A 25543-nucleotide genomic window follows, 5' to 3' on the forward strand; every position below is an offset into this window, starting at 1 on the left:
ACTCTTCCTTTTCCTCCTGTTTTGGAGCTTAAATATCTTGGCAGCAGTGTTTGAAAGAGTTCTAGTTAAACCAGTTTTGGAAAATAGTTTGGCAGGCTAGAATGGAGTAAAGCCAAAGTATGTACAAGGTAAGTTTTGAACCTAATTGTAAGCTAAAATTGCAGCTATAGTGGGAGAGAGTGATGTGCAACTCAAAAAAAAAAGTATTTGTCTTTCCTCACCTCCTTTTTCTTCTTTCTCCAATTAGTCAAGCTGTGCTAGACTGCTTGAAACAGTACTCAAACTTCTCATGGATCCTACATTTCTTCTGCCTGAGCCTCAATCAGTGTAGACAGGAAATAACATAGTTAAATAGTTCTTTGAAAAGTAGCTTATTTTTCATATCATCATATCATATCATACATGTCATGTCATGTCATGTCATGTCATGTCATGTCATGTCATATCATATCATATCATAATCTTATCACATCATATATATTATCATTAGGTAAAATTTCACATGCCTTAAAAATTTAGTTGTATGGAGTCCACAGCACTGCAGATAACTGACATTTTCTTTGCTGCATCATTTCTTGCAAAATAGTTGAAGCAAAGGCCATTTCCATTTCCCTTGATGCTTTCCACTGTTGCACAAACACAGCTACTTTTACATGTTTTAGTTTATCTGCTGTTGACTTTAGAAGTACAATTTGTAATATGACAGGATGACTGCAGGATATTACTTGTAAAGTTTGCATAAAATGGATTGTGCATTTTTTTTCCCACAGTGAAAAATGTCTAGACTCTTCAGAACCTCTGTAAAGCTGTTATCCAGACAAATTAGTTCCATGAATTTGAGTCACATAAACCTCAAGAATTATACAAATAAATGGGGTCACCAAGTCATTTTACTGTTAGTAATAATACAAAACTCTCAAAACTGCTTAAAATCTGTAAAGCTGACAGAAAATTGCTCTTCTTTCTTCTTTCTTCTTTCTTCTTTCTTCTTTCTTCTTTCTTCTTTCTTCTTTCTTCTTTCTTCTTTCTTCTTTCTCCTTTCGCCTTTCTTCTTTGTTCTTCTTTCTCAGTTTTTCTTTTTTTTTCTTTTATTTAGAGATTTTCTGTTAATCTAAGTCTTAAAAATATTTCCCATCAGGGTGGGCATTCTGTTGGATATACATTTGGCTGTCTCTGGGCATTGCTGAATTGTATTAAGCACAGATGTCATAGGGAATAATTTGTGGCTAACATCTGATGGCCAACCTAAGAGTAGAAGTCTGTGTAATACCCAGTTCATTTGTAGAGAGATGTTCATTCTGAGGAAGTGGTGATGTCATAATCTTTATGGTCAGTATCTTCTTTTTGATCTTTTATACTGTTCTGAAATTCATACCAGTGCCACAAATTAACTCCTCCTTATCCATGACTTCTCACCTGGTTTTGATTGCGCTTTTCAAATAGCCTCTGATCCAGCATGTGCTTCTTACTTGTGCTTTCTTTGTGTTCCATATACTCAGTCTGATAAATTTTGAACATAGAAGTACTCTGGACACAACTTGCATTCACTTAGAATCCATCTCCCTGCTTTTACACAAGCTCTAACAAATGTGCTTTGTTTTACTTCCAAGCAGTTAAAACTGTGAACATTATTTTGTTTAGTCTTTTGTCTTTTCTGGAAGGAAGGGGAGAAGAAAAGAAGCAATGTGAATAAATTGAGTTAAGCTTAGTTTAGGAAGAGCCAGATGCATAGTTTTAACAATTTCCTCAGCTGAATGGTATTTTCATGCTCTGTTTATGTGTTGTCTTTGAAGAGAACCTGTTAGCAAAACATAACTTTAATCATATGAAATTGCTTTCTGAGAGGTTTGGTTTTTTCAGAGTTGGCATTATAGAATTAGGAACAAGTAGAATGAAAGGAAACATGAAATTACTTTAATTCTGAAAAAGTCATGGCATGTCAGCACATCATTTATCCCAGTGTATATTTTATAGTGATAGGCATGAAATGGTAAAGAATCTGCTTTCTCAGATGAATTTGCTGCTCTTTTGGATAATTTATGTCTGGATCATGACAAAATTTCTAATGTCACACACTCATACAACTATGATCAGAGGGCAAAGTTGTAAATAAAATTTAGAAAGAGTCATCTTTTCTGAAGGAGTAGTTGTCTTTGATCTGTTTGATCTCTGGGCTCAGTAGCTCTACTGCCTTTCTCTCATTTTCTCATATTTTGGCCTAATAGCTGTCACCAGTTTCATATGAATCATTGCAGTCCAGTGCAGAGTCCACCAATATCTTTCAAGAGTAAACCTATTTTTTCTGCTCTGGACAATTCATCCATTTGCTGTTGGCCTGCCCTGAGCACCCTTTCAGAAGTATGCCTGGCCATCACACAGTTGTCTGCTGTTTGTGGTGCGTTTTGCAATTCCCATCAGAAAAAACCCCACTCTTTTAAGGCCTCTTTTGAAGATAATTGATCGGTTTTAATGATTTGGAGTTTGTTTTGGGGTTTTTTTTCATATCTCTTTGCAGCTGTTGAGAATTGCAGAGTAAATGAAATGTGTCCATCTGTACCCTTGTGAAGTCTTAGCTTTCCTGCTCAGGACAGTACCTAGCTAATAGTTCACATGTAAAATGAGTTGTCTTGAAAATTTCAGAAGAAATACCTGTTTATGGTGCATGGTTAGCAGAGGAGCATTTTTCTTTTTCAGACTTGTACTCTCAATTTTCAAAAATTTCTCTCTACATTATGTCAGCAAGAGACTGTAGAGTGTCATCATCCAGCCCATCTTTAGGGATAACCATGGTGAGGTCGGACAACTGCTTGTGCTACTGGAGAGTTACACATGAGGGGGGAGAACATCTTCTGTCATTCAGAGGCAAAGTAATTGCAGATGTTTTGTACACAACAGGCAGGCTGCTATGCCAGCTTCCTTAAGTATCTGCAGTGCTGAAGCAGAGCATCAGATTTCACTGATTTTTGTCTTCTTTTTTACAGTTTTTTGCAGAGTTTGGAAATAGAGAGGAACTTAGACTTCAGGGAATAAATCCCTGCCTAAATCAGAAGATGGCAATTAATTCCAGGTAAATCACCTGGATTATCTTCAAGGTTGTTTTTTTTTTTACCTTTTGTTCTAGCCAGAAATTCTGCTGTGTATATAATGATAGATTTCTAAAACTATATTTGGCTAGCACAAAAAAACATGTCCAATTTGTGCACCACTGAAACTTTGCTAGGAAGTACACAGCTCCTCTTAATGCACAAAATTGCAAGGAGCTTTTTGTCCTTCAAATCCTTTTATCTAGACCCAGACTTCCTGCCTTGAATTTCCAAATTTCCATCCTATTTTGTTACTTCAATTAGAGCTTGTTATTTGTCTTTATACCAGATTGATAGCATTTAACAAGGACATTTTTTTTCAAAATTATTATCACAGACCAAATAACCTGAAAGAATCATGTTGTTACAAATGGATGATGCACGGACTAGTAATTCCTGCATTTTTGTTCTTTTTTCCCCCCTCTTTACCAAAACATTGATAGATAATGTTTTCGGTAGTTCAGTAACAGATGCTGAACTCTAGATGGTTTGTTTGAGAAGGCTACATAACATTTGCAAAACTGGAGGTATTTTGGTCTTTCAGCTTATTATTTTTAGATTTCAGTGGAAAAATGCTGAACAGCAGCAGTGATTTTCCTTCTGTTATCATCAAAGTATTTCTAAATTGTTTTTCTTCTAAGCACTAGAATTATGTTAGGGGCTCTTTTTGAGCCAAAACAAACAATTCTTACCATATAACTAGAAGCAATTTGAAACATTTTCAAGAATATTTTCATAGTGGAGCAATTACTGTAACTTAGTATTTTCCTATCTGATGAATCATGATTGAAGTAGGCAGAAAGTAATGAAAAATTGAACCTAGTATGTATGTGAAATGTGGAAAAAGGTCAAAAATGCAGGGAAATAAAAGAAAGTAGCTGGAAGTTATGAGAGTCTGATCACAGGGAACATTTGGTTCTTCTTAAGCCTCTTCAGCTGCTGGAAATTGAGATGCATGAGATATGCATGTGCATTGCTGGCTATGTTTCTAGGGACAGAAATAAGGACCAATAGTTGGACAAATACATGCCAAAGGGGCATTTTCTGAAGGCCAATAAAGAAATGCATAGGTGAGAAAGGGTCTTAGCCAAGGTGTTCTCCATTGATTATCATTGAAACTAGCTAAGAAATTTTTTTAGATTAGGCATGAAGGATTTGACATTGATTATAATAATTGTATGAAACAGAATTAATTTCTGAATATCTGTTTCTGGTGTATAAAAATTAAAGATTCATGGTTTTATAATTTCCATGAGGAATATGTACTTACACTTCATGCCAATTTTTTTCTTCCCACTATGAAAATATGTGTCATTTACAGGTGGTACTAACCAGTGATCAGGTTCAATAAAAATCAGTAGATTGCTTAAATATTCCATCTAGTACTAGTAAGGGAACTGGTGGCATTTTGAAATCAGAAGTAATTCCTATGACATTTTCCATTCAGTATTTTACCCCTTTGGGGTTGTATTCTAATTTATCTATGAAACAAGATACCTGATGTCCACAGCTTCTTGCAAGCAGCTGGTAAAATAAGATGTCAGATCTTTCCTGCCTGTGATTTCCTAGACCATTGCATTTCAACTGGCAGCTTGTTCTCTGGGTTTGGCCCTTGAGGCAGTGGCTCTGTCCTGGCCTCCTTTTTCTCCTGGGGCAGGTAAGGAATGGGCTGTGGCCAGACCCCTGCTCACACAGGTAGCCAGAACTGAATTTGCTGTTGTTGCTTCCAGAGCTCATGAGAAGTGAGCAAGCAGAATACTTTTACTCCAAAATTGTGATCCAGCCATAATAAAAGTATCTTTTTGCATATTAATAACTACTAGTAGTTCTACATGTAGTCTGCACTCATGAATACACACAAAGCCACATATACACAACAAGTGTGGAAGGATATCTCCTTGATGACAGCTATTCTACTTATTGCAGTGTCTGGACTTTTGAGGGCCTGACTTGTGCACTTGGAGTGGTTTTTTTAAACCAAATATATTTGGCTGTATTAGGATCTAGCACTCTATGGGATTTTCCCTATGATTTATTCACAGGGTGGCTGAGGATGAGGTTAATTTTTGTATTGATTTAGAAATAAGTAAAAGATAAGAAAAGAAGAAATATATGAACATAGAATTGAAGAGCAAATATGAGTTACAAGTTGGTTACTAAATGGGCTTGATGTTCAGTATTGCTTATGTTCAGTACATCTCAGTTAAAAGAAGATGTTTGAGGGAATGATCTGTGTGGTTTCCCCTGACCTTTTCAGTCCGACGTTGGTCATGCTACTCAGGATCATTGGATGTGGCAAGGGAAGAAAGTTACTGAGCAGAGGAGGTGGTATAGAATGTTTATTGAGGTGCTTTTTGTTTGCTGAAGATAGAATAAAAAGTTATGCATTTATGGGATCTTCTGTTGCCTCAACAGAATAAAACTGGAAAACTGTATTTCACCTGATCTTCATGTGGGAGAAGTAATGGCTGTCCCAACAAGTTCCTATTTGCTACGTGACACAAATTACCCTGAAAGCACATTTTCTAGTATTTTACCAGTTCATCATCAGTTAGTACTGTATACTTATATTACTGTGGGCAACATTCATGTGGTTTGTTCCTCTGGGCTCTTTGGTAGTCAGTGAAGTAACTTCATAGGTAGAGTAAATGCAATTTAATGCTCAAATGACTTTTGATTTTTGTGAGTAGAACTGCCTCCTGATAAAACTGTGAAACTGCTAAACTGTTTGCTTTTTCAATACCTCCAGATGATTTGTATTGAAGATAAGGTTGCAAGTAAAGAACTATTGTGCTGGCTGGCTGGGAGTACAGAAACACACATGAACACCTGAGTTGGATTTTCTCTCAAATGTTTGTGCTATTCTGTATGTTGTTTATTATTTACATAACACCCATTGCTTTATGAACCAGTGGTTGTGCTTCCTCAATGCTCTGCTGAAATGATTCTCCTGTTATTGCTGAACCTGGATTTATTCCAAGAGGTCTGGTTTCTTCAGGCAGACTTGCCAATGTCTCTGTCTTCCTAGGTTACGTAAAATCTGCATGGATCTAAAAGCAGGTCTTCATCACAATTATGCGTGTCATGCATAGCTGTAATTTGATCAAAATACAATAGATACTTTTTTCCTAATGGAAGTTCACAGAGGGTTTTTGATGTACCCTCAGAAGATGTTGATTGAGGGTATGCTCTGTTATGTTGCATCATGGAGCTCTGCAGCCTGTTCAGGCTCTCTGGAAAGCCTGGTTAGGGTCACTTGGTGTACCTATTGCTAAACAGCCCTGGAAATCTGTCAGCACGATCTCAGTGGGCACCTGTCGAGGTCAGTACCGGCTTTTGCTGTGTTTTGAAGTGTTAGTCATGTTCTACTTGTGAGATGTTACATGCAGTCAAGCTGTCTATTGACTTACTTAAAAAATACTGAGAAATTTGAAAATCTTTCCAAAATATTACCCAGTTGAAGGTTGTAATGTTCTTCCAACTCTGTTCCTGAGGCATTAAATGTAGTGGTGCTATTTAAAGCCAAGAATGAAAAGGGAATGCTCTGGCATTAGTTATCTCAGTTATAAATCATGATAGATATTTGGATTTATGTGATCTTTATATGTAGAGTATATATTGAGAATGTCTGTCTAGAGCAGCCACATTTAATGTCAAAGGGTAGTGCTTTGTAACAGGGTTTTTCTAGTGACTTTGCAGGGACTCATTGTTCTGGAGATTTCATATTTGAAGTAACTGGTGTTTGATTTTGCGGGGTGCAGAAAGTACTTGCGAGGAATCCGGGGATGGTTTTAACAGTAGTAACTTCAGACCACAGAATCCCTGTGGTCTGAAGCTGTTTAATGCTTCTGGGATTAAGCATTGCAGATGCGGTTTATTTATATCATGTGAAGTAACCCTTTATGTTTATGTTGTTTTGTATTGTTCTGATGTATAAACCTCAAATAAATCACAGCAGTGCACTTAGCAGACATGTTATGTCTGATGTGTGGTAGTGGTGCTGGGCATATCGCAGTTCCATTTTCACACAGAATGGAAGCAAACTCTGATTTAATATTTAAAGTCCAGTACAGATCCGGTGAAGAATCCTAATTTAAATACTTAGCCGTTATTTCATAGTAATATTTGGTTTCAAAGGAGATTTTTCAAAAGTTTTATGCAAGAATCTCCTAAATTAATTCTTACTGCCTTTGGCTTAAGATAAAAGAAATATGGAATATAAATAATGTGCATCTAATTCTTGGATTTCTATAAGCAAAAGAAAGCAAACTTAGAGTTTTTGAAACTCTTATTTTTGAACTCTTGGCTAATAATAATAATAATAATAATAATAATACATGCTTCATTTTAGACTGCATTATGAGAAAGTTGTGCCACCTTGATTAGACCTAGATTTTTCTTGGGTTTTTAAACTATTTGAGATGGCATCTTTTCCATGTGCCTTAAAAACTTATATAGAAACAAGATGTGTAATAGGAATTCCCTTCTTTCCTCTGCTCCATGATATTTTTGTAAGTGAGGCTATTTCTGTGATTTCTTTTAGTCTTAAATTATATATATTCAGCTTTTCTTTCTCCTCCACTCGCTCTTGTTCCTTTCTTGGCCCCCACAGAAAATAAGGAGAAAGGCCACTTTTTAATACATATGAAATTGAGTTACTTTAAAGGGTTTTCAGTAACTCAGCACAGAATATTAATTGCACTGCCTTTTAAAACAGAAAGACCCATTGGAAGCCATTAGTGTATGGTCAGATGGGCTGAGAGGGATGGGAGTGGACAACCCCAGCTGAGTAGGAACCCCTGGAGCTGGTGCTGCCTAAGCCATCAAACCAGCCAGCTGAGGTTGGGAAGGGAGGAGAGAGAAATGAGCTGAATCATGAGTTCTTTGCTTAATTTCCACTCTTGCACCATGAAATTAGGCTGTTTTTTGGGCTTTTTAACTCCCCTCTGGAAGTGCCCAGGAGCACACAGGCAAAGCCATTTAAAAATACAGATTCTATAGACATTCCAGAAGCCACCTCAGGACTTCATGCAACTGAAAGTATTCTCACTATTTCTACTTTAAAACCAGTGTCTAAGTCCCTTTAAAGAATCACCAGCTTTTGTGCAAATCAGTAAAATTTTCATCACGGAAATGTTTGGGACTTAAATTGGATCCTGCAGTCATTGTGTATCTTTCCTAACATCACTGAAAAAAATATTCCAGGACTATATTTGTAAATATATCTCAACTAATTTTTCAGAGTTTTATTTTTTTGATTCTGTCAGGTTTTCAGTAGAACAGAATAGAGGGAATTGATCTTATTTAACTTTCTGAGAGGCTTTTGCTTGTGTCTTACACAAGAGGCTGTTACTGAAAACTTGGTAACCATGGGGTGAAAGGTAAAGTTCTGTTACTGATTAAAAAGAGTAAGTGAAAAAAGCAACCTTCATGTCATTTTCCAGAAGGGAAAGTGATTGTTAAGTAGGAATGGAGTTAATAGAAATTTTCTGGATGAAACTGTTTTTTAATAGGAAAAAAATGTTCATTTAAGATAGTAACTGGAAAGATTTCCCTTTTTGATACAGGGAAAATGATAATTTTTAGCCTTTCCAGTTGAAAAATTTTTAAAGAAAAGTAAAAACAAAACCAGAAAAAAACACCAAACAAACCAACAACAACAACAAAAAAACCTCCTGATAAAACAAACAAACAACCAAAAGCCCTCACCGACATTCCAGCAACAGAACATCCAAGTAAACTGAGGAAAGAGATTGATTGGCTGGGGTGAGAAACAGTAAGTCAGAGGAAGTCCTATATTACAGAAGGATTGGTTAATTCAGGTCGTGATGAAAGTGATAACTAGAACAGGGTGATCTTGAAAAGCACAAATGAAGCACATTCAAAACAACTGAAAAATTATCTCTGTACATGATAATACAACTTTTAATAATTAATAAGCCAGAGCCTCATTATTTGGGTAAAAAAGTTTTCTATTTTGTATTTTTTGACATTAAGTACTACTTTTAAATGTCAGTTGAATTTCCATAGGCTGGGATGATTTCTATGAAATGTGCCTGGTTACCAACCTAAGTGGCCTTTAGATGTGCAATCCCACGTTTGGCTCAAACATGGATGTTGTCAGAAACTGAATACTTTTTTTCTTTTAACGTTTGCTTCAGTCCAATATGTTGTAATTTCTAATAGGCTTATAAAAAAAAAAAGCAGAGTAAGATGTTACCCAATAGCTTACACTGCAAAAAATCAACCGTGCCTTAATAGTTTGTTTTCTGTTAGATCTTTGTCCTTGCTCTTATTGAAAGCCCCTTTGTAACCTCCTGCCTCTGAGGGAGAAGTGTCCTCATGCTTCAGCTGGCTGGGGGTGCCTTCTCCTGCTCCTGCCCAAGCTGCAATGTGGAGCTGCATCTGACACACCTTTCCCAGGTGTCCAGGGAGATGCAAACAAAATCATTTCAGTTTTGGCAAGACGTGGCATCATAGTTTATTTTCAATTACAGATCAAGTCTTAGTTCTAAATTTGATTTTCTTGGTTTTTCTTTGTATATATTACAAACTTTTAAATCTAAATTTCCTATCTATATTTATCCTGCATTCAAGGTCAAAAAAGGGTGTGTGGATTTTTTTTTTTAGAAAGTATGGCTTTAAATAGATACTTTCCTTCTCGAAAAATCTGATTTTAGACTTAAGGGACAGCACTGTGAGTCAACACTACAAAAATTTCCTTTAGACCCCTGGGAATATTTGCAATTCAGTAAATGGCAGCTAGTAGCTGTTCGGGACATGCTTAATATTAGGTTAAATTACTCATTCCTGGATTAAAAATAACTGCAATTTGTGCTAATGTAGCCCTTCTTCCTGCTACATATGAAATGATGCACAATTTCAGGTTTATTCTTCCTACCTGGATTAGTCTACTAGTATGTGTTTTCTTTTTTATAAATTTCTTTTACAGAAATTCAGGATTTGATGTATTTTCCTAAGTACAAACTGAAAAAAGAATTATTAAAGAAAAGTTGAGGGACTTGCTAAGTGATAATTTTATTTTAATCTATACAATATTTTGTAGGAACTAGATTCAGTAATCTGCTTAAACCATGAGAAGCAATCTAAAATAAAAATATTTTTATTTTAATAAATAGGAAGTCCTTTAAAAAGTGTTGAATTGTAATTTATTCTCTTTAGAAATGATCCTCACATAATGTTATAGAGACAGCCTACAGCACTGTTGAGCTTTATAAATATTTTTTCTCTCTTGAACGTTTATGATCATCTTGTGTAGATTAGCACGCAGATTGCACTGGATTTTTATTTTCAGAACCACAAGTCAGAACCACTAAAATGTAATTACTTTATCTTGAAAAGATTCTTTCTGGCTACTTGATGAATCCTCTTATACATACCAGTACATCTTCTCATAACCCATCAGAGCTGCACAAAGTGTACAAAACATGTTGTGTTTCTTTTTCATTGTGCATGACTAAAGTTGAGTTTGTTACAGTTGGTTGCAAAGTGGAGAGATTGCCATGGTTCACTAAGGCCTGGGCCTGCAAGCACTTTTGTTCATGTTTAACTTTGGTGAGTGACATGGGCAAGCACATGGATGTGCGTGTGCACAGTTAGCACTTCTGGTTATGTAAAACTCCACGGCCCCTAGCTGTGAGGCTGTGCCTGTGAGACGAGTCAGAATCAACAACAGAGCAGCTTTTAATCACTCTGTCACTTGGGCATCTGAGAACTCTGTTTCAGTTTGCGCAAGACTTTCAAAAATATTTGTTTGGGGTTTTTTTGTAAAATTAAAATCCCCCAAGTGTGAATTTCTGTGTAACTGTATATAAATATACTCTAAGGGAAAGTCTTAAAAGGAGACTTTCATAGGAAAATAAAATAAAATAGTTTTGTCCTTCAGATAATTTCCTCTAATGTGGCCAACTGCTTCCTGGCAAGAAGAGAACTCCTGATCAACTTTTTAATGCCAAGAATGTGCTACAAAAGTCCTTGGGGTATGTAAAGCAGAGACCTCTTGGATGAGGCTGTTTAGATTCATCCAAGGGATGTAGTTTCTGAGCAGAAAAGTCAGAACTTAATGTTGTTGGTCCAAACACAGCTGGATTTGTAACTGGAAGGAAGCTGGCAGCCACAAAGTGGATCTACCACAGCTCTTTTCTGGAGAGAAACAGCAATGTCCTGTGACAGAGAAGCTGGGTATGCTACACAGGAAGCTGCCTCCAGACAGCACTGTCTGCTCAGTCTTGCCCAAAGAGCAGCACGTCTGCTGAGCATCCTTCACTGATCCCCCACTAGACCCAGCCCTTTATGATCATCTCTCTCATGCTGCTTTGTCACACACCCTCTGCCACACAGATACACCTCTCAGCTGAATCTACAAAAATGACCTTTCCCGGGTGGCAACATGTTAGTTTTAAGCATGTGTTACTGAAAACACACCCAAAACTATGCCTGAGTGTCTGTCCATGGGACCTTTGGTCCAAACACTGCGTAATGGGGATGTACTGATCTACCCCCAGTGCTCTAGGTCGAGGTGGCACAGATAAAAAAAGTAAACCAGAAATAAAGCAAACCACTTTATTTCAGAAAGAGGATAAAAAAGTAAACCAGAAATAAAGTAAACCCCTTTATTTCACAGCCAGAGTGCTCTCTGCCTCTTGACTGCGAGTCAGGAGGCACCTAGGTTTGAGTGCCTTTAGCTTCTGTGTGCTGCTGTTCTCAGGATTAAGTTTTAGAAAGTTAGATAAACTAAAGCAGCCCAGTCCTGTCATTGTAATGATCCATAAGTGTAGTGGTGCTACCAGGGATGAATTGTTATCACAGATAGGAGATAAGCAGCAAAGGGCAAAAATATAAGAGGCAAAGATAAGAGATAGGAGGCAAAGGGCAAAAAACGATGCACAGGAAGTTCTAGCTAAATATGAGGAAGAAGTTCTTTACTGTGCAGGTGACTAGAGCATTGTCAGAGATTGCTCAGAGAGATTCAGAGTCTTCTTCACTGGAGACATTCAAGAACCATCTGAGTAATTCCTGAGTCACTCATGGACTTGTTAGAGAGAGCTAGTTTGATAAATAAAAAGATATTGCCTAGATATTGTCACAGGTCAGAGAAATGTTCCTTAAAAGTGATTGTCATGCATTTCTGCGCAAGAAACCTAATCTGTAGCATAACTTCTTGTTCTATCTTCTGACTGTGTATTAGCTGTGAAAGAGATAAAGTTCATCTTTAACAAGGATGAGGCCAACATGAGGAGAAGCATTAGCATGGTCATCAGCAGACCTTCAGCAAAAAAGACCTTTTCTCTTAATTTGTTTTTGCCTGTCGGAAGATAATTGGCTTGGGTAACATAAGTTGGACTCCTGGTCTTGAAACAGAGCCCATCCTTGTGAAGCAAACCTTCTTGGATGCATTTCTCCTTGGATTTTGGAGAGTTGAGGAATGCTTGTATTCTTCCCTTGTGTGTCGCTGCAGGAAGTAGGGCTATTCATGAAGCAAGAAATGCTCTGCTTCTGGAGCATTGGCAGACTTACACTAAGGGAAAAGTAAAAGCTGAGAGAAAGTTGCAGCTGGCTGCTACACAATGTCTTTTTCTACCTATTTTCCTAGGAAAGACCTAGGAAAGACCTTTAATGATGAGAAGCATAGCACTTTTCTCTGCAAGGTTTATGTTATGTTAGCTGAACAAAAATGAAGTGATTGAAATATGAGTGTTTAGAAGGAAACAATATGATGTGAACAATACTGGCTGGAAATACTACTACATGTTTAGATTGTGGTTGTCTGCCATTGGAAGTAATAAAAATAGAGCTGTAAATTACATATTGGGGTTTGGTTTATTGTGGAAGCTAATTTTTAAGAAATTCAGATTTATTTATTGGTTGTGTCACAACCAATGTTTGACTTGTTCTAAGTCCAGTCTTCAGCATTTTTAATTTCAAGCTATATAAAGGAGAAGATCATCTATGGTACATCTACCCCAGTTCAACAGAATGGGCTCTAACCCATCCCTGTAAATATATTGCCTTCTGTGTTCCTTCTAGCCACAGCAATGCTTTCGAAATTACATATATTCTTCTAAAATTTACTCAGGTCTCAAAACATTGCAAATCATCCTTCAATATGCTTCAAAACCAGTTTGCTTTTCACAAGGGCAATGGAAGGGTGTCATAGTGGGATTTCCCCATGCATTTCCTTCAGGATGTGTGACTAGTTTCCCTGACATAGGCATTTTAAATGCAGGGAATGGCATTCTAGTTGGGTTTTGTGCACTGAAAACATGACGAGTGGATAGGATTTATCTGAACACCAGTGAGATTCCCTCCTTCCCTCCCTGCCTCTTGGCTGGGCAAATAGCTGGCCAGCTTGCAGCCCTCCAATCACCTGGGCAGCCAAGCCTCCCCACCCCTCAGGGCTCAGGGCTCCCACACCGTCCGCAGCTGGCTTTCAAAGCAAGTCTTTTAATAAAATCACTTTAAGTCATTACTCTTCTGTTTATGACGGCAGGAGTTCGGGACTAAGAGGAGCAGAAGTTTGCCCAGCAGAAGATCTCTGAATCAGGTTAGTAATGACGTTTACTGCTGAAAGAAGTAACCTGAAAGCAGCCTAGGTTATCTTAGAAAACCTTGCCTTTAACATATGTGCTGTTTGAGTAGCAAGAGCTGTGGTATGCAGTTTGTTTACATTACAGCATTATTCTGTCTTTGGTAAAAACTCTGTGTTAATATATAGAAGATGCAGTTATATTTTCCTTCCCAGTCTGCCAGAAGGTGTTTCTGCTTTTTGAATGATAAAATTTGCTTTGCTTTTACCTTTCATGCATCTTATACTTCTGTTACAGGTGCTGCTTTCCAATTTTATGGTTTATTATTGAAATATGATACTTTAAATATTTCAAGCTGTTAGGAGTTTTATCAAAGTCTTGAGCACCACATAAATTTTCAGGACACTTGCAGTAACATAATGTATTGCCTGTGCATGTGTGTACACACACAAATCATAGATTATACCTAGTTTTGCTTCATCTCTGTGTTATTTTACTTGCGTTATTTCACAAGACCTTGCTTGCATCTATTATTGCACAAGACCTAATAAATGTAGTACTGCAATTTTGAATAATGCTACATGTACTTAATAGGAAAAAATGCATAAACTTTTACAGGTTCTTTAGGAAAAATGGGACTGAAAAAATATGCTAAATTTATCTGTATTAACCAGTATATATTTATATTTTCCCATTTTCTATATGTTACAAACTTATTGGAGTATTTTATCATTAATTAGTATGCTGTTTAACATGTTTAACTACTGCATCTAAAATTAGTAGTATATTATATAATACTAGCTCAACAGAATAGTTTTGAATAAAATATCTTTATTTTATTTTGGCTTCAAAAATCATTAAACATAAATCTCAACAGTACTAAAACTTTCGGAGGTTTCGTATTGCTTTATAACATTTGCTTTCCATATGCAATTTTTTTGGTTTTTTATTAAAAATTTTAATGGAAAAATTTATGGGAAAAGTTGAATGGCAACTGCAGCAAAACTTTGGATTTTCCCATATGTAGCTGGGGTTTAATGTGTACTAACTTAAACCATGTATGAGACAATCAAATTAAAATTTTATTTTAATGGAAATAAAATTACTGGCACATGATGGAAGTTACCTTTTTTTGCTCCAATATCCACATATTTTTTAATTTTTGTGTGGAATAGGAGGTTAGATTGGATTTTTTTTAACATGAAAAATACTTTGCAGAAATGTTAAATTTTGTATGACTTTGGAGCAGTCAAAGCAGGTTTAAATATTAATACAATCTTTTCAGGTAGAGACTTTGTCCCTCATGTTTTTAGTTACACATTTTTTGACACCAAATATTTCCTGACAGAAGAGGGCTGACAACAGATGATGATTAAATGTTCCTGATCATCCACCTGAACAAAGAGCTGATATGAATTGTAAGGCTGAACTTATCTTCTTGGACTGGAATTCAGATGTGTAGCAGACAAGCATTAAAATTGCCTGATTTACAATTGACCAGGAGAGGCTGAAATTAAGATGATTTTATCAGCAGATGCTGTAGAGAAAAAAATAACCAAGACAATAAAGAGCAAAAGGGTTTGGAGAAATACGTGGTTATTTATTCAGGTACTCTGACAAATACTATGGATGTCAACTAGACATAAGAAAGTTTTGTTTTGTTTTATCCTCTCCCTGTTAGATAAATCTATCGAGTTCCTTTCCTGTCTAAATTATGTCCTACTCTCCTCCTTGCTGTATCTTTGCTGAGGGTGATTGAAGGGGTCAAACTCACCAGTAGTGTGGATAGCTTAGCAGTTCTCTCTAGGAATTCCTTCAAGGAAGGAGGAGTTTCCATAAAGGCCGGTCATTGGTCCTCAAGGCTAAGGCAGTTGAACTGAGCCTTGCCTTTTTTGAAGGGCTGTTGGAGGTGTATTCGGTGTTTACAGCGTAACCTGTAGCTAAATTAAAACTTGGTCCAAAGAGCCTTCAGGAGCTGGTGAGCCAGCAGATGGGAGCCAGAGAGCTGCCACCTCGGCTGTGTGCAGCAGCAGGAGCGTGCCAGCGTCAGGAACAGACTTCACAGCTTTGTGAGGTGAAACAAAGCGAAACTTGCTGTGCTTGTGGCGCTGCGCTCTCTGTAAAGCAGACTTCAAAGAGGAGCCTAGCACAGTCTGGCTTGCATGAGACACTAATCAGGCTGTCTCCACACTTTAATTAGAAATAACTGCATACTGTTGGTGAGTTCAAGGGATTTTCCTTTGTGGTTTCTTATCACTCATTGCCTATTTTTAAACTTTCTGTAAGGTAAGGATTCAATATTTTTTCTATTCAAACTGCATGAACAGCACAGCCCACCCTAACTGGTGGTCCTTGCAGCCTACATGCCTAACATTGCTGTTCAAAGGCAGGCAGGTATCCAACTCTGCTCCAGGAAATGTAGGACAGGTGTGCAAGAGATGCCTCAGAAGCACTCACTTCCTCCTTGACTGATTACCCAGTGTAGTTATCAAAACCCCCTTTCCCAAGCAGTCACATATGCCTTCCCAGGAAGGCTCAGAGCAGAGCCGGTGCTCTGAATGTGCAGCACATTTAGCAGAGGCCCAGGCCAGCACTGGCAGAGCTCACAGCAGTGGAGGCCAAGATGAAACAGAGCCCACAGTCGTGTGCTAGGATGAGGCACAGTGAGGCTGCAGCAGGGAAAGGAGGAAGAATAAAGGAGCAGATAGGAAAACACTGAAACCTGCTAGTCAAAAAGTAGGAGAGATAATTTTTAATATGCTCATTTGCCCTACTTCATTTTTCTCTCTGCCATAAAGATCAGCAGAGAAGAAAACTGCTATTTGTCCAACTCAGAAAGATCTGTAGGTCTGCAGGAATAAGACCCCATATAAGAAGAGTGTGTGGTGGCAGTCAGTATAAGCTTGTCTAGGACAATGCTGCCACCAAAAGGCACACCCAGCTGTTACCTTCTTTGCTCCTGTAGGTTTGTATTTTAGCATGAGATGTCTCTGCCTCAGTGTTCTAATAAACTGCTTGTGAGCACACATCAGCAGTGAGCCATTGCCCAGGCTGTTCTCTTGCAGGGGTAATGCATTAAAGGATCTGCTTTACAAGAGACACCTCAGAAAAACATTACACTTGTCAGTTATTTCTGAGGGCACTTGTCACCTTGTAGCTATGTCATTTGGTCTTGTGTGAAGCCAAATATCTTTGTAAGATATTCTTCCTGCTGCACTGTCTTATCAAGTATGAAGTCTTGAAATGTGTCAGCCAAATCTGAAAGGGGGCCATGCCTGAGGTACAGTGCTGGACTTGGCACACAGCAACAGAAGTTGTGAAGCAGGGTTCAGGCATTTTTTGCTATGAATTTAGGCATACTAAGTGTAGGAAACTGGAAGATGCGCTGGATTCCACTGGTTATTGTAAAAGGACATGTGTTTGTCAAGTCCATGTTAGGATGGATATACTTAGAGAAGTTTGCCATGCACAAGGTGTTATTTTTTCGTCTACTGACACAAAGTTTGTATACTGAACTTTGTCTTTGTTTGTGCTCCAGTTTCTAAAGGCTGAAGAAGAAAGGCTGAGTTTCTGTCAGAAGAAGTGTCTTTACTGGCTTGTGACTAGCAAGAACTAGCCTCCTTCCTCTCCCCAGGAAGCAGAAATCAGAAGCAGAAAAACTCCTCCTATTTTGCCATAGAGATTCCTTCTCAGCAGAGAAAAGCATAATATCCAGAGGTATTAGCATATAATAGCAGAGATAACCATTATATAATATTACTTACTGGCCACTGCAGTAAATGGCTGTACAGTTTTCAGGACTTCTTGTCCCAAAGGCAGAGAAGCAAAACAAGCTGAAATGTCATTTGAATAACAACAAATTCCTTAGTAGTCTGAGAACAAGGTCTGCCAGAATATTTTTTCATGTTAATGACTTATGAAATTAAATATTATCTGGTGGGGAGGGAGAAATAATTCCTTAAAAAATGCTGTGTTTCTGCAACATTGAAATTGCTAAGGTGAAGGGCATGTAGTCACAAGAGCGTTGCTGCCTCTCACATGGGCTGCAGACTAGTAAGCATATTAATATAACATCCTAAGTGGTTGCTACAGCTTCAGAACTGTAGAGGGAAAAAAAGTGGCCTCAAAATATTTGTTCAAGTACAGCCCAGGAAAAGTAAACCTGGCTATGTTTAGGAGAGAAGTGCCTCAGTCTCAGGCCCAAAGAAAGGCTGCTCTCCCTGAAGAGCTCGGGAGACACAGCAGGGAATTTTGCCTGAACAGTTCAATGCTAATTCCTTTAGAAGATGTGGATGTAGGCTGACATGAATATCATTGAGTTTTGTAACTGGTGAGGTTTTCATAGTGGGTGAGTCTGCGTACCATGGGCAGATTCTTGTCTCTGGTGTGCTGAAAGGACTGCCTAATTGCAGCAGAGCTTTGGAAACTTGCCTGTCTGCCTCCTCCCACTGTCCTGGGCCACCTATCACTTTTCTAAGGGGATTAAGCATCACTATCCACAGCTATTCAATTCCATTCACTACCCTTTGTCAAATTCCCTTTACTTAAAAGGGAATCAAGACCTTTTTTCTTAAGGGTGCTCTTTGAAGGCAGAAGTGGCATGTTTGAGTGTTCTTGGGGAGCTATTACATATATAGGGTGAAAATGTTCTTTTTCTTCTCTGGTGATTTTTTTTCCCCAAGCAATCTTATATAGAGATGGCAGAGTTCCTGGTATTCTCTGCTTCTGACTCTCTGTTTTAGGATCAAGCACTGTTAATTGAGCTATCCATCTTCATATGGAGTCCTCGCTGTTAGTGGATTGAGCTAGTGTGAGTAAAAATGCCCTTTAGTGTTCTAGGAAACTGATACAGACCAGGAAGAAATAAACCAGCAGAATATATTTGTCTAAATTAAATAGATTTTCAGTTCCCAGGAGGGTTCCACATAACAAATCAAGAGCAGAGTATAGATATTTATGGTATGAATTGCAAAGACAAACATTGGTTTAGGAAGATGACAGATGGTCATACCAAACTCTTAGCCATCAATGATACAATTCAAACAAATACATGAAGATAGAACTTGTACATTAGTATTGCCTCTTTAAAATATTATTTTCTATGGGATGCCCATGGCATCCCTCCCAAGCAAATGCTTTGGACCCTCAGTGACCATTTGTTTTAGCTGGGAAGCTGGATTACTGCTGCTCCTAGCAGGCACCCATGTCACAAGCAGAGAGGCACTGCCCACCTGCTGGCCTCCAGGACCGGGTTGGTCACAGAATTCCAGCTTGTGTGCTAGAGCTGATCACATCCCCCACTGTGACGGGCACTGAGAATATTGAAGAACTGCAGCTGGCATGGGATGAATGGTTAGCCCATCAGGTTTTGTTAGATGATTATTAGGCAGAGGTGTGGAAGATTTCTTGTAAGGATAATTAGATCTGAGAAACTTTGCTGGTATGTGAGAGAGTAGAAACACTATTTTAATCTGCTTTCAAGCAGTTCTTACTGAGGCAATTCTAAAGGCAAAAGCTATGTATTTGAAGACAAAAGGGTATTGAATTGGTGCTCTCAGAATAATGTGTTTTAAACTTTCACTGTTTATAGTCTTAGTTTTAGATCCTCAAACCCCTTATTTATGTTGTTGATCCTTATCATAAAAGGCTCTATGATATATGAGATAATAGTCTGTGTCTGTTTTCGGAGTGGCCATTAGCAGGTAATTATAAACAATTTGTTCTTTTTTACAGCAATGTAATAAACCTAAGAATAATGGATCTCTTTCCCAGGGGACATAAGTGTTACATATAAAATTAGGAAAAGTGTATCCCTAATTTGTTTTTGGGGGAAAAAGCACCTGCCGTCTTATCTAATGTCACAAAACAGTGTGAATATATTAGTTAGTAGATGTGATTAATGTTCTTCATGCAAATACTTTTTCCCACTGTTTTTCACCAGAGTCTGCACTACCTTTTGCATTCTGGAATAATTTCCTTTATTTCAGAGCTCTACATCCACCATGTTGCCCTGTGGAACGGCTCTGTCCTTTATTCGGTGTCTGGTGCGCAAGAAGAACATCGGTGGTGAAAGTCTCGAGGACACCAAGCTGTGCCGATGCTTATCAACGCTGGACCTGATAGCCCTGGGAGTAGGGAGTACCCTTGGTGCTGGTGTTTATGTGCTTGCTGGAGAAGTGGCCAAATCTGATTCTGGACCTAGCATCATTGTTTCTTTCCTCATTGCTGCCGTTGCGTCTGTGATGGCAGGTCTCTGCTACGCCGAGTTTGGCGCTCGTGTCCCCAAGACTGGTTCTGCATATTTGTACACTTATGTTACAGTAGGTGAACTGTGGGCCTTTATCACTGGCTGGAACCTCGTTTTATCCTACATCATAGGTAAGCTAAACAGCAAACACCGCTCCCAGGGGTTTCTGAGACAGCAGATAAAAGATACAGACTTAGGGCTCTTTTTCTTTTCTGTCTCTACACTTAGTTGCTTTTTCTTTTTAGTCTTGTTGAGATGAAATAACCAAAATATTTGATCAGGTTATTTTCTTCTGTGCATCACCATTGCAGGCAGGTTTTTTGCAAGATATTTTTGTAACAGTGTGACGTATGAAGCACATACTTTGTATGAAGATTGTGTCAGACAATGCTGTGATGATGCACAAGATTTATTTGCCATCTTTGGTCAGCAAAAATAATTTCAGTAAAACCAATAAACTTTTTTTTTAAAGTATATACAGCAAGGACATTTACAGGGACTCCACTATAGTATCTTACAGGAAATTCATGATGTTAAAGTACTAACTTGTTACATTGTGCTAATTAATTGCTGTCCTATCAGGTAATCCCATAAAACACAAAGTTGACGAGAGTTGAATAAAATAAATACTTATGTGGCAGATAGTCAAACAGCTATTTCAGTGCTTCAGCAGAGATAACATTTTTGGCTTTCAGAATTATTTCTTCTGGAGAAATGTGTTCTGAAGTTCCATTATATTGTGTATGAACTGAACTAGCTTTAGATGTGTACCTACAGGATGGTTGTTCAAATCATAACAAAACTGATGTTCTCCAGTATTGTATTAAAATGTATTTCCTGAGAGGAGAGTTATACAAATAAGATTGTATTTGGCCGTGCACTCTTTGCCACAGGAGTGTTTAATTTTAAATACAGACTCTAGTGCCATATGTCTTGCTAGTTAATTGTTTTTGCTTTACTTACAGGTGGGCAAACTTTCCTTTATGTTCTTTCTTAAAGTGCTTTCTTATGTTACTTTTTATTATTTAACATATGTCATGGAAATTAGAAATAGCTTGAAATAAGCTTCATCCAGGATCAGGCATAAATGACAAAGAAATAATTTCTGTCATTTTATCAATATTTGGGAATAAACAAGGCAAAAAAAATTTGTATATTTTGGTTCTAGGAAAACTTTTTACCATTTAACAAGCAAAATTCTTAAACATTCAAATTCTTCAGCAAAACAAACATCACAGGCTCTGCTTTTTAAAATAAAAGTAGCAAGAGACTTAGTTTCTTAGTTTTGTTTCCTTTTCAGTAGAAGTAGCTGTATCCCAATGAAAAAGCCTAAACATGCATATGTTTTATGAAGGTACATCAAGTGTAGCAAGAGCCTGGAGTGGCACCTTTGATGAACTTCTTGGAAAACGGATTGGTCATTTCTTCAGTGCCTACTTCAAAATGAATTACTCTGGGCTAGCAGAGTATCCTGACTTCTTTGCTGTACTCCTTATATTACTTTTATCAGGTAAGAAAATATATGGCTTAATTTATGTTGGTTGTGATATTTTACAGTTAAAAGTGCTAAATTGTAGGGTTTTGCACCGGAAATACCTTAAGGAAGTTCAGTGCCACATTTTGTACTGGCACAATGGCTCTGTGAATTACATGTATATAACCAAATTTTCACATGCACCCTCTTGTCTTGAAACTGAGGTATGAACTAATCACTTGTTCGTACTTTTTTCAATGAAACCCATTCTAGAGGTTTATGGTAACAGGAAAATTACAGAGTTCTCAGTATTTTCATGGCTCTGTCACCAGTAAATGCCTCTGGAGTGGCCTGGAGGTTAAGCTCTGTAGTTTGGTGATGTGGTCTCCTTAAATTATATATTGTGCATGTAGTGAGCATTGGTAAGGGGGTTTTTCAACCTAAATTGTTCACTTTTTTGGTATAAAATAAAGTTGCCCTTTTTAAGTGTCCAGTTGTTTATCCTAGAGATTGTTGATCTAAAGGGCACCCTGAGGTACTTATATGGACCTACAGACCAGTTTGAAACCTGAGTAAACCTCTCCTGTCTACTCTTCTAAGTGCTATTTTTGTCTTTACTCATGTATCATGCTTTTAAATCACAAACCCTGACATTAGCTACCTCCTATTTGAGGGATCAGAAAGCTCAAAAATACTGCAACTTATTTCCATGTTTGTGTTTAGCAATTTTTTACCATATAGAAATGTTCCTACTGGCTCTGGGAGTGAAGGAAGCAGGAAGTGTATTCTAAAGTGTGCAGTTTGTTTTCAGGCAATACTAGAAGCACTTCAGTATTCAGTAGAGGTCTTACCCATATCTCATATACTTGTCATGTTCCGTCTCTCTTTGGATTAAGCCAAAGCAGAAGCTTTTCTTCTCTGGAAAGTGAAAATAAGTTATATGTATATAACCTGTTCTCTTGTTCTGAGTGGGATTTTCTGACACAGGGAAACATTTCTGTTCTACCTGCTGCTAGAATGAATGACCAGTGCATGTGAAGATTTATTAGGTCTCTGTACATAAAAGAATAGCTTCCTGTACTTAGGAAGATCTGGGAGTTGACTTGGTTTAGTCCAGCATCCTGCCACATTTGTGGCTAAGAATTGCCTGTAGGACCAATTCAGACCCTTATGTCCTCAGGAGGGTTGGGAATGAATGTGAAATACAACTGGAGCAGACCTTTCAGTTCTACCTCTTCCAAATAAAGGAGACAAAAATTAACACCCTGAAAAGCAGAGCACTGAAACTCACAAACCAAACTATACAGTCCTAGTTTAGATGCTGACATCTTTCATGTTTTCTCCATTGCCATTGCTGCTTCAGAACATAAGAATTAGAGGTTCTTGAAAAAAGGAGAAATGTTTCCCCTGGTGTTCATCACTGCTACTGAGTTTTCATTTGCATCCTGTCTTTTCATCCCTACCATCATTCTTTCTTCACTCCTTTCCTATTTTTGCTGCAAATTGCCTCTCCAGGTGTCTGTGATCAGAAGCCAAACCCTCAGTGACTGAACTGGGTGGAATTCCCCACTGCTGAAAGGAGGGAAGTGGGGATGGCTCAGGACTGTGTAGGCTGAGCATGATACAGTAATTGGATTGTGAGCTGTGTAAAGCTGAGTCATAGGAGTAGCAGGTGATGTTTTACAGGAAAGGTTATGTGCTAAGCATGAGGAAGAGTACACAGAAATCTCTGGGGTTTGGGTTTTTTGGTTTTGTTTGGGTTTTTTGTGTGTTTTTTTTTGGTTTTGTTTAATTTTGGAGGGTTTGGGGTTTATTTTTTGTGTGGAGTTTGGGTTTTTTTGTTCTATTTTGGTTTGGCTTTTTTGATAATGCAAGGACTATAAAAATGCACAAACTATGATTCACACTGCATTAGGCTGATTGAGACACTGCCTTTTGGGGAAAAACTGAGCTGAAGAAAGCATACATCTATTTCAATAAAAATGTCATTGATGAAGAAAACCTGAGCAGGTCATAATTTCTGTGTTCTGATAAGATAGCAAATATCTCATTAAAGGAGTCAGAAACCTTTTAGACATTATTTTGAGAGGCTTAAAATTTTCAGACTTAATCTCTAAATAATGAGGGAAAGTATGTATGTGATATTAGTGGAAATGCTTAGAGTGCAAAGGATCTGTGGAAACTTTCCAATTGTATTTAATTTTTCCTGATCTGCTTACTGCCTTTTCCATTAAATTGCTAACACTCTAGCACTTAAAATTGTTTGAAATCTAATGATAAAGTAGAATCCTGATGGAATAACTTTCAGATTGTTTAAATGTCCTACTCTGTAATCTAAAGCTATGTGTATGTTGTATCTGACTCTTTCCTAGAATCTCTGTGCATCAGTGTTACAAACATGAGGTGTACAATTCTTTTAAAGCTGCTATTAATGAACTAGGAAGCACACTCTGATGGGTGTGCCCTGAAAAATGTAGAGTCAATCAGTCATATTGTTAATTTAATAATTCTGCTTCTTTTCTTAATCTAACAGATAATTCTTCTGAAAGGAATATATTCTACCAATCTGTTTTTACAAAGTATAGTATTCTTGTAGCTACTTTTACTCCATGGCATAAAACAGAGATATGGATTGGCATCTCGGAGAAGTTAAAAGTAGCCATTGCTAAAAATACTTTTAAATACTTAAAGAAGAAGCTTTCTCTTTTGTGGTTTCCAATATTTTTGCCTATTTCCATGCTGTTAAAGAGTCTAGCAAGTTTGTGATAATGCTTTTTTTAAAATCTGGTGCGTGATTTTTTTTAGTATTATCCACAGTACTTGCATATACATATACACGAGCACACACATGCACACACTTCTTTCACATGTATCCCTTCTTTAAATGCCATTTTATTAGTTTAATGGGCCATTCACATCTACAAAATATTTTTATTTTACAGGTCTTTTATCTTTTGGAGTAAAAGAATCTGCATGGGTGAATAGAATTTTCACTGCTATTAACATCTTGGTCTTGGTCTTCGTTATTATTTCTGGTTTTGTGAAAGGTGAAGTTGACAACTGGAAGAAAAGTGAAGAATATCTCAGAAACTTTACTGCAGTAACAGAGTAATTTTTAAAAATCTATTTACTTTCTCATATTCCAAGCAGTTTCGTCTTACACATGCTTTATTATAATAAACACTATTAGTGTTTGAATATGTTTTATCACAAACTTCAAGTAAGTAAGATGATAGTTACTTGATTCAGACATTTTTCCTCTTGCTGTTATTCTTCTCTTTCTTACAAGCTTGGACATAAAAATGTTATCTCATGCAGTTTTGTAAAGCAGACCTCTGTTATGATGAGAACATTTAAACTTTTTTTTTAGAGTTCTAGGGTAGGAGGGTGCATGTATTTATCCTACCAATAATGAGGGGGGGAAAAATTATCTTTCTGCTGTATTTTTGTCCTTTATAGGAACCGCTCATCCTATGAAAATGTGACAAGTATATATGGGAGTGGTGGCTTTATGCCTTATGGTTTCACGGGAACATTGGCTGGTGCTGCAACCTGTTTTTATGCTTTTGTTGGATTTGACTGCATTGCAACAACTGGTATAGTATTTATATGTGTGTGTATATATGTTTAACGTGGGGATATTTTTGCAAAAAAAACCAACCAAAGAACCACAAAAAATATAATACTCAGTCTACTCTTCTTACTTTACTTTCTTCCAAAGCTCTTTCAGTCAATGTAGATTGAGTCTAAGTTCTTTCCTGAACGTGGCTGTCTTTCTGGTAAGAAGGAGGAGCTTCATTTTATTTCATTCCTGTTCTAAAGAAATGATTGCTGCTTTCTAAGTCTGAAAAGTGCTTAGTATATTTTTCTGCTCAAATAATGTTAATCACCTGCTCACTTTTACAGTTCTCTGATAAAAGAAAGGTGTCTTTCCCAATGCATGATAGGGAATGAGTATATTGAGTACATTGAAAGTGTAGGTAAATAACTAAAAATTATGGGCTTGGAATACTCTGCATATAAAATGTATTTTATGGCCTTTAATTTACCACTATTTTAACGCTATTTCTGACAACAAAACACTGAGTTCTGTTCTGTATGTCTCAGTTTATTTTACTCAGGTTTTTAAAACTTCTATTACAGATCTGATTCCCATGACTTAGATTAACAAGTGATTTGTCTTTGATGTTGT

General features: G+C 37.4%; 1 protein-coding gene across 1 annotated transcript in view; it reads left to right on the forward strand.

Annotated features, from left to right (window-relative positions):
• The window catches only part of SLC7A2 (solute carrier family 7 member 2), a 53509-nt gene that overhangs the window by 13460 nt on the left and 14506 nt on the right, over positions 1-25543 (forward strand). Inside the window, exons 2-6 of the mRNA XM_059469896.1 lie at positions 13594-13647; positions 19618-20008; positions 21232-21387; positions 24294-24459; positions 24811-24947. Of these exons, the coding sequence (XP_059325879.1) occupies positions 19633-20008; positions 21232-21387; positions 24294-24459; positions 24811-24947 (835 nt within the window). The 5' untranslated portion in view covers positions 13594-13647; positions 19618-19632. The remainder of the gene's footprint in view (positions 1-13593; positions 13648-19617; positions 20009-21231; positions 21388-24293; positions 24460-24810; positions 24948-25543) is intronic.

This window comes from Ammospiza nelsoni, chromosome 4 (assembly GCF_027579445.1).
Source record: "Ammospiza nelsoni isolate bAmmNel1 chromosome 4, bAmmNel1.pri, whole genome shotgun sequence".
Lineage (NCBI taxonomy): Eukaryota > Metazoa > Chordata > Aves > Passeriformes > Passerellidae > Ammospiza > Ammospiza nelsoni.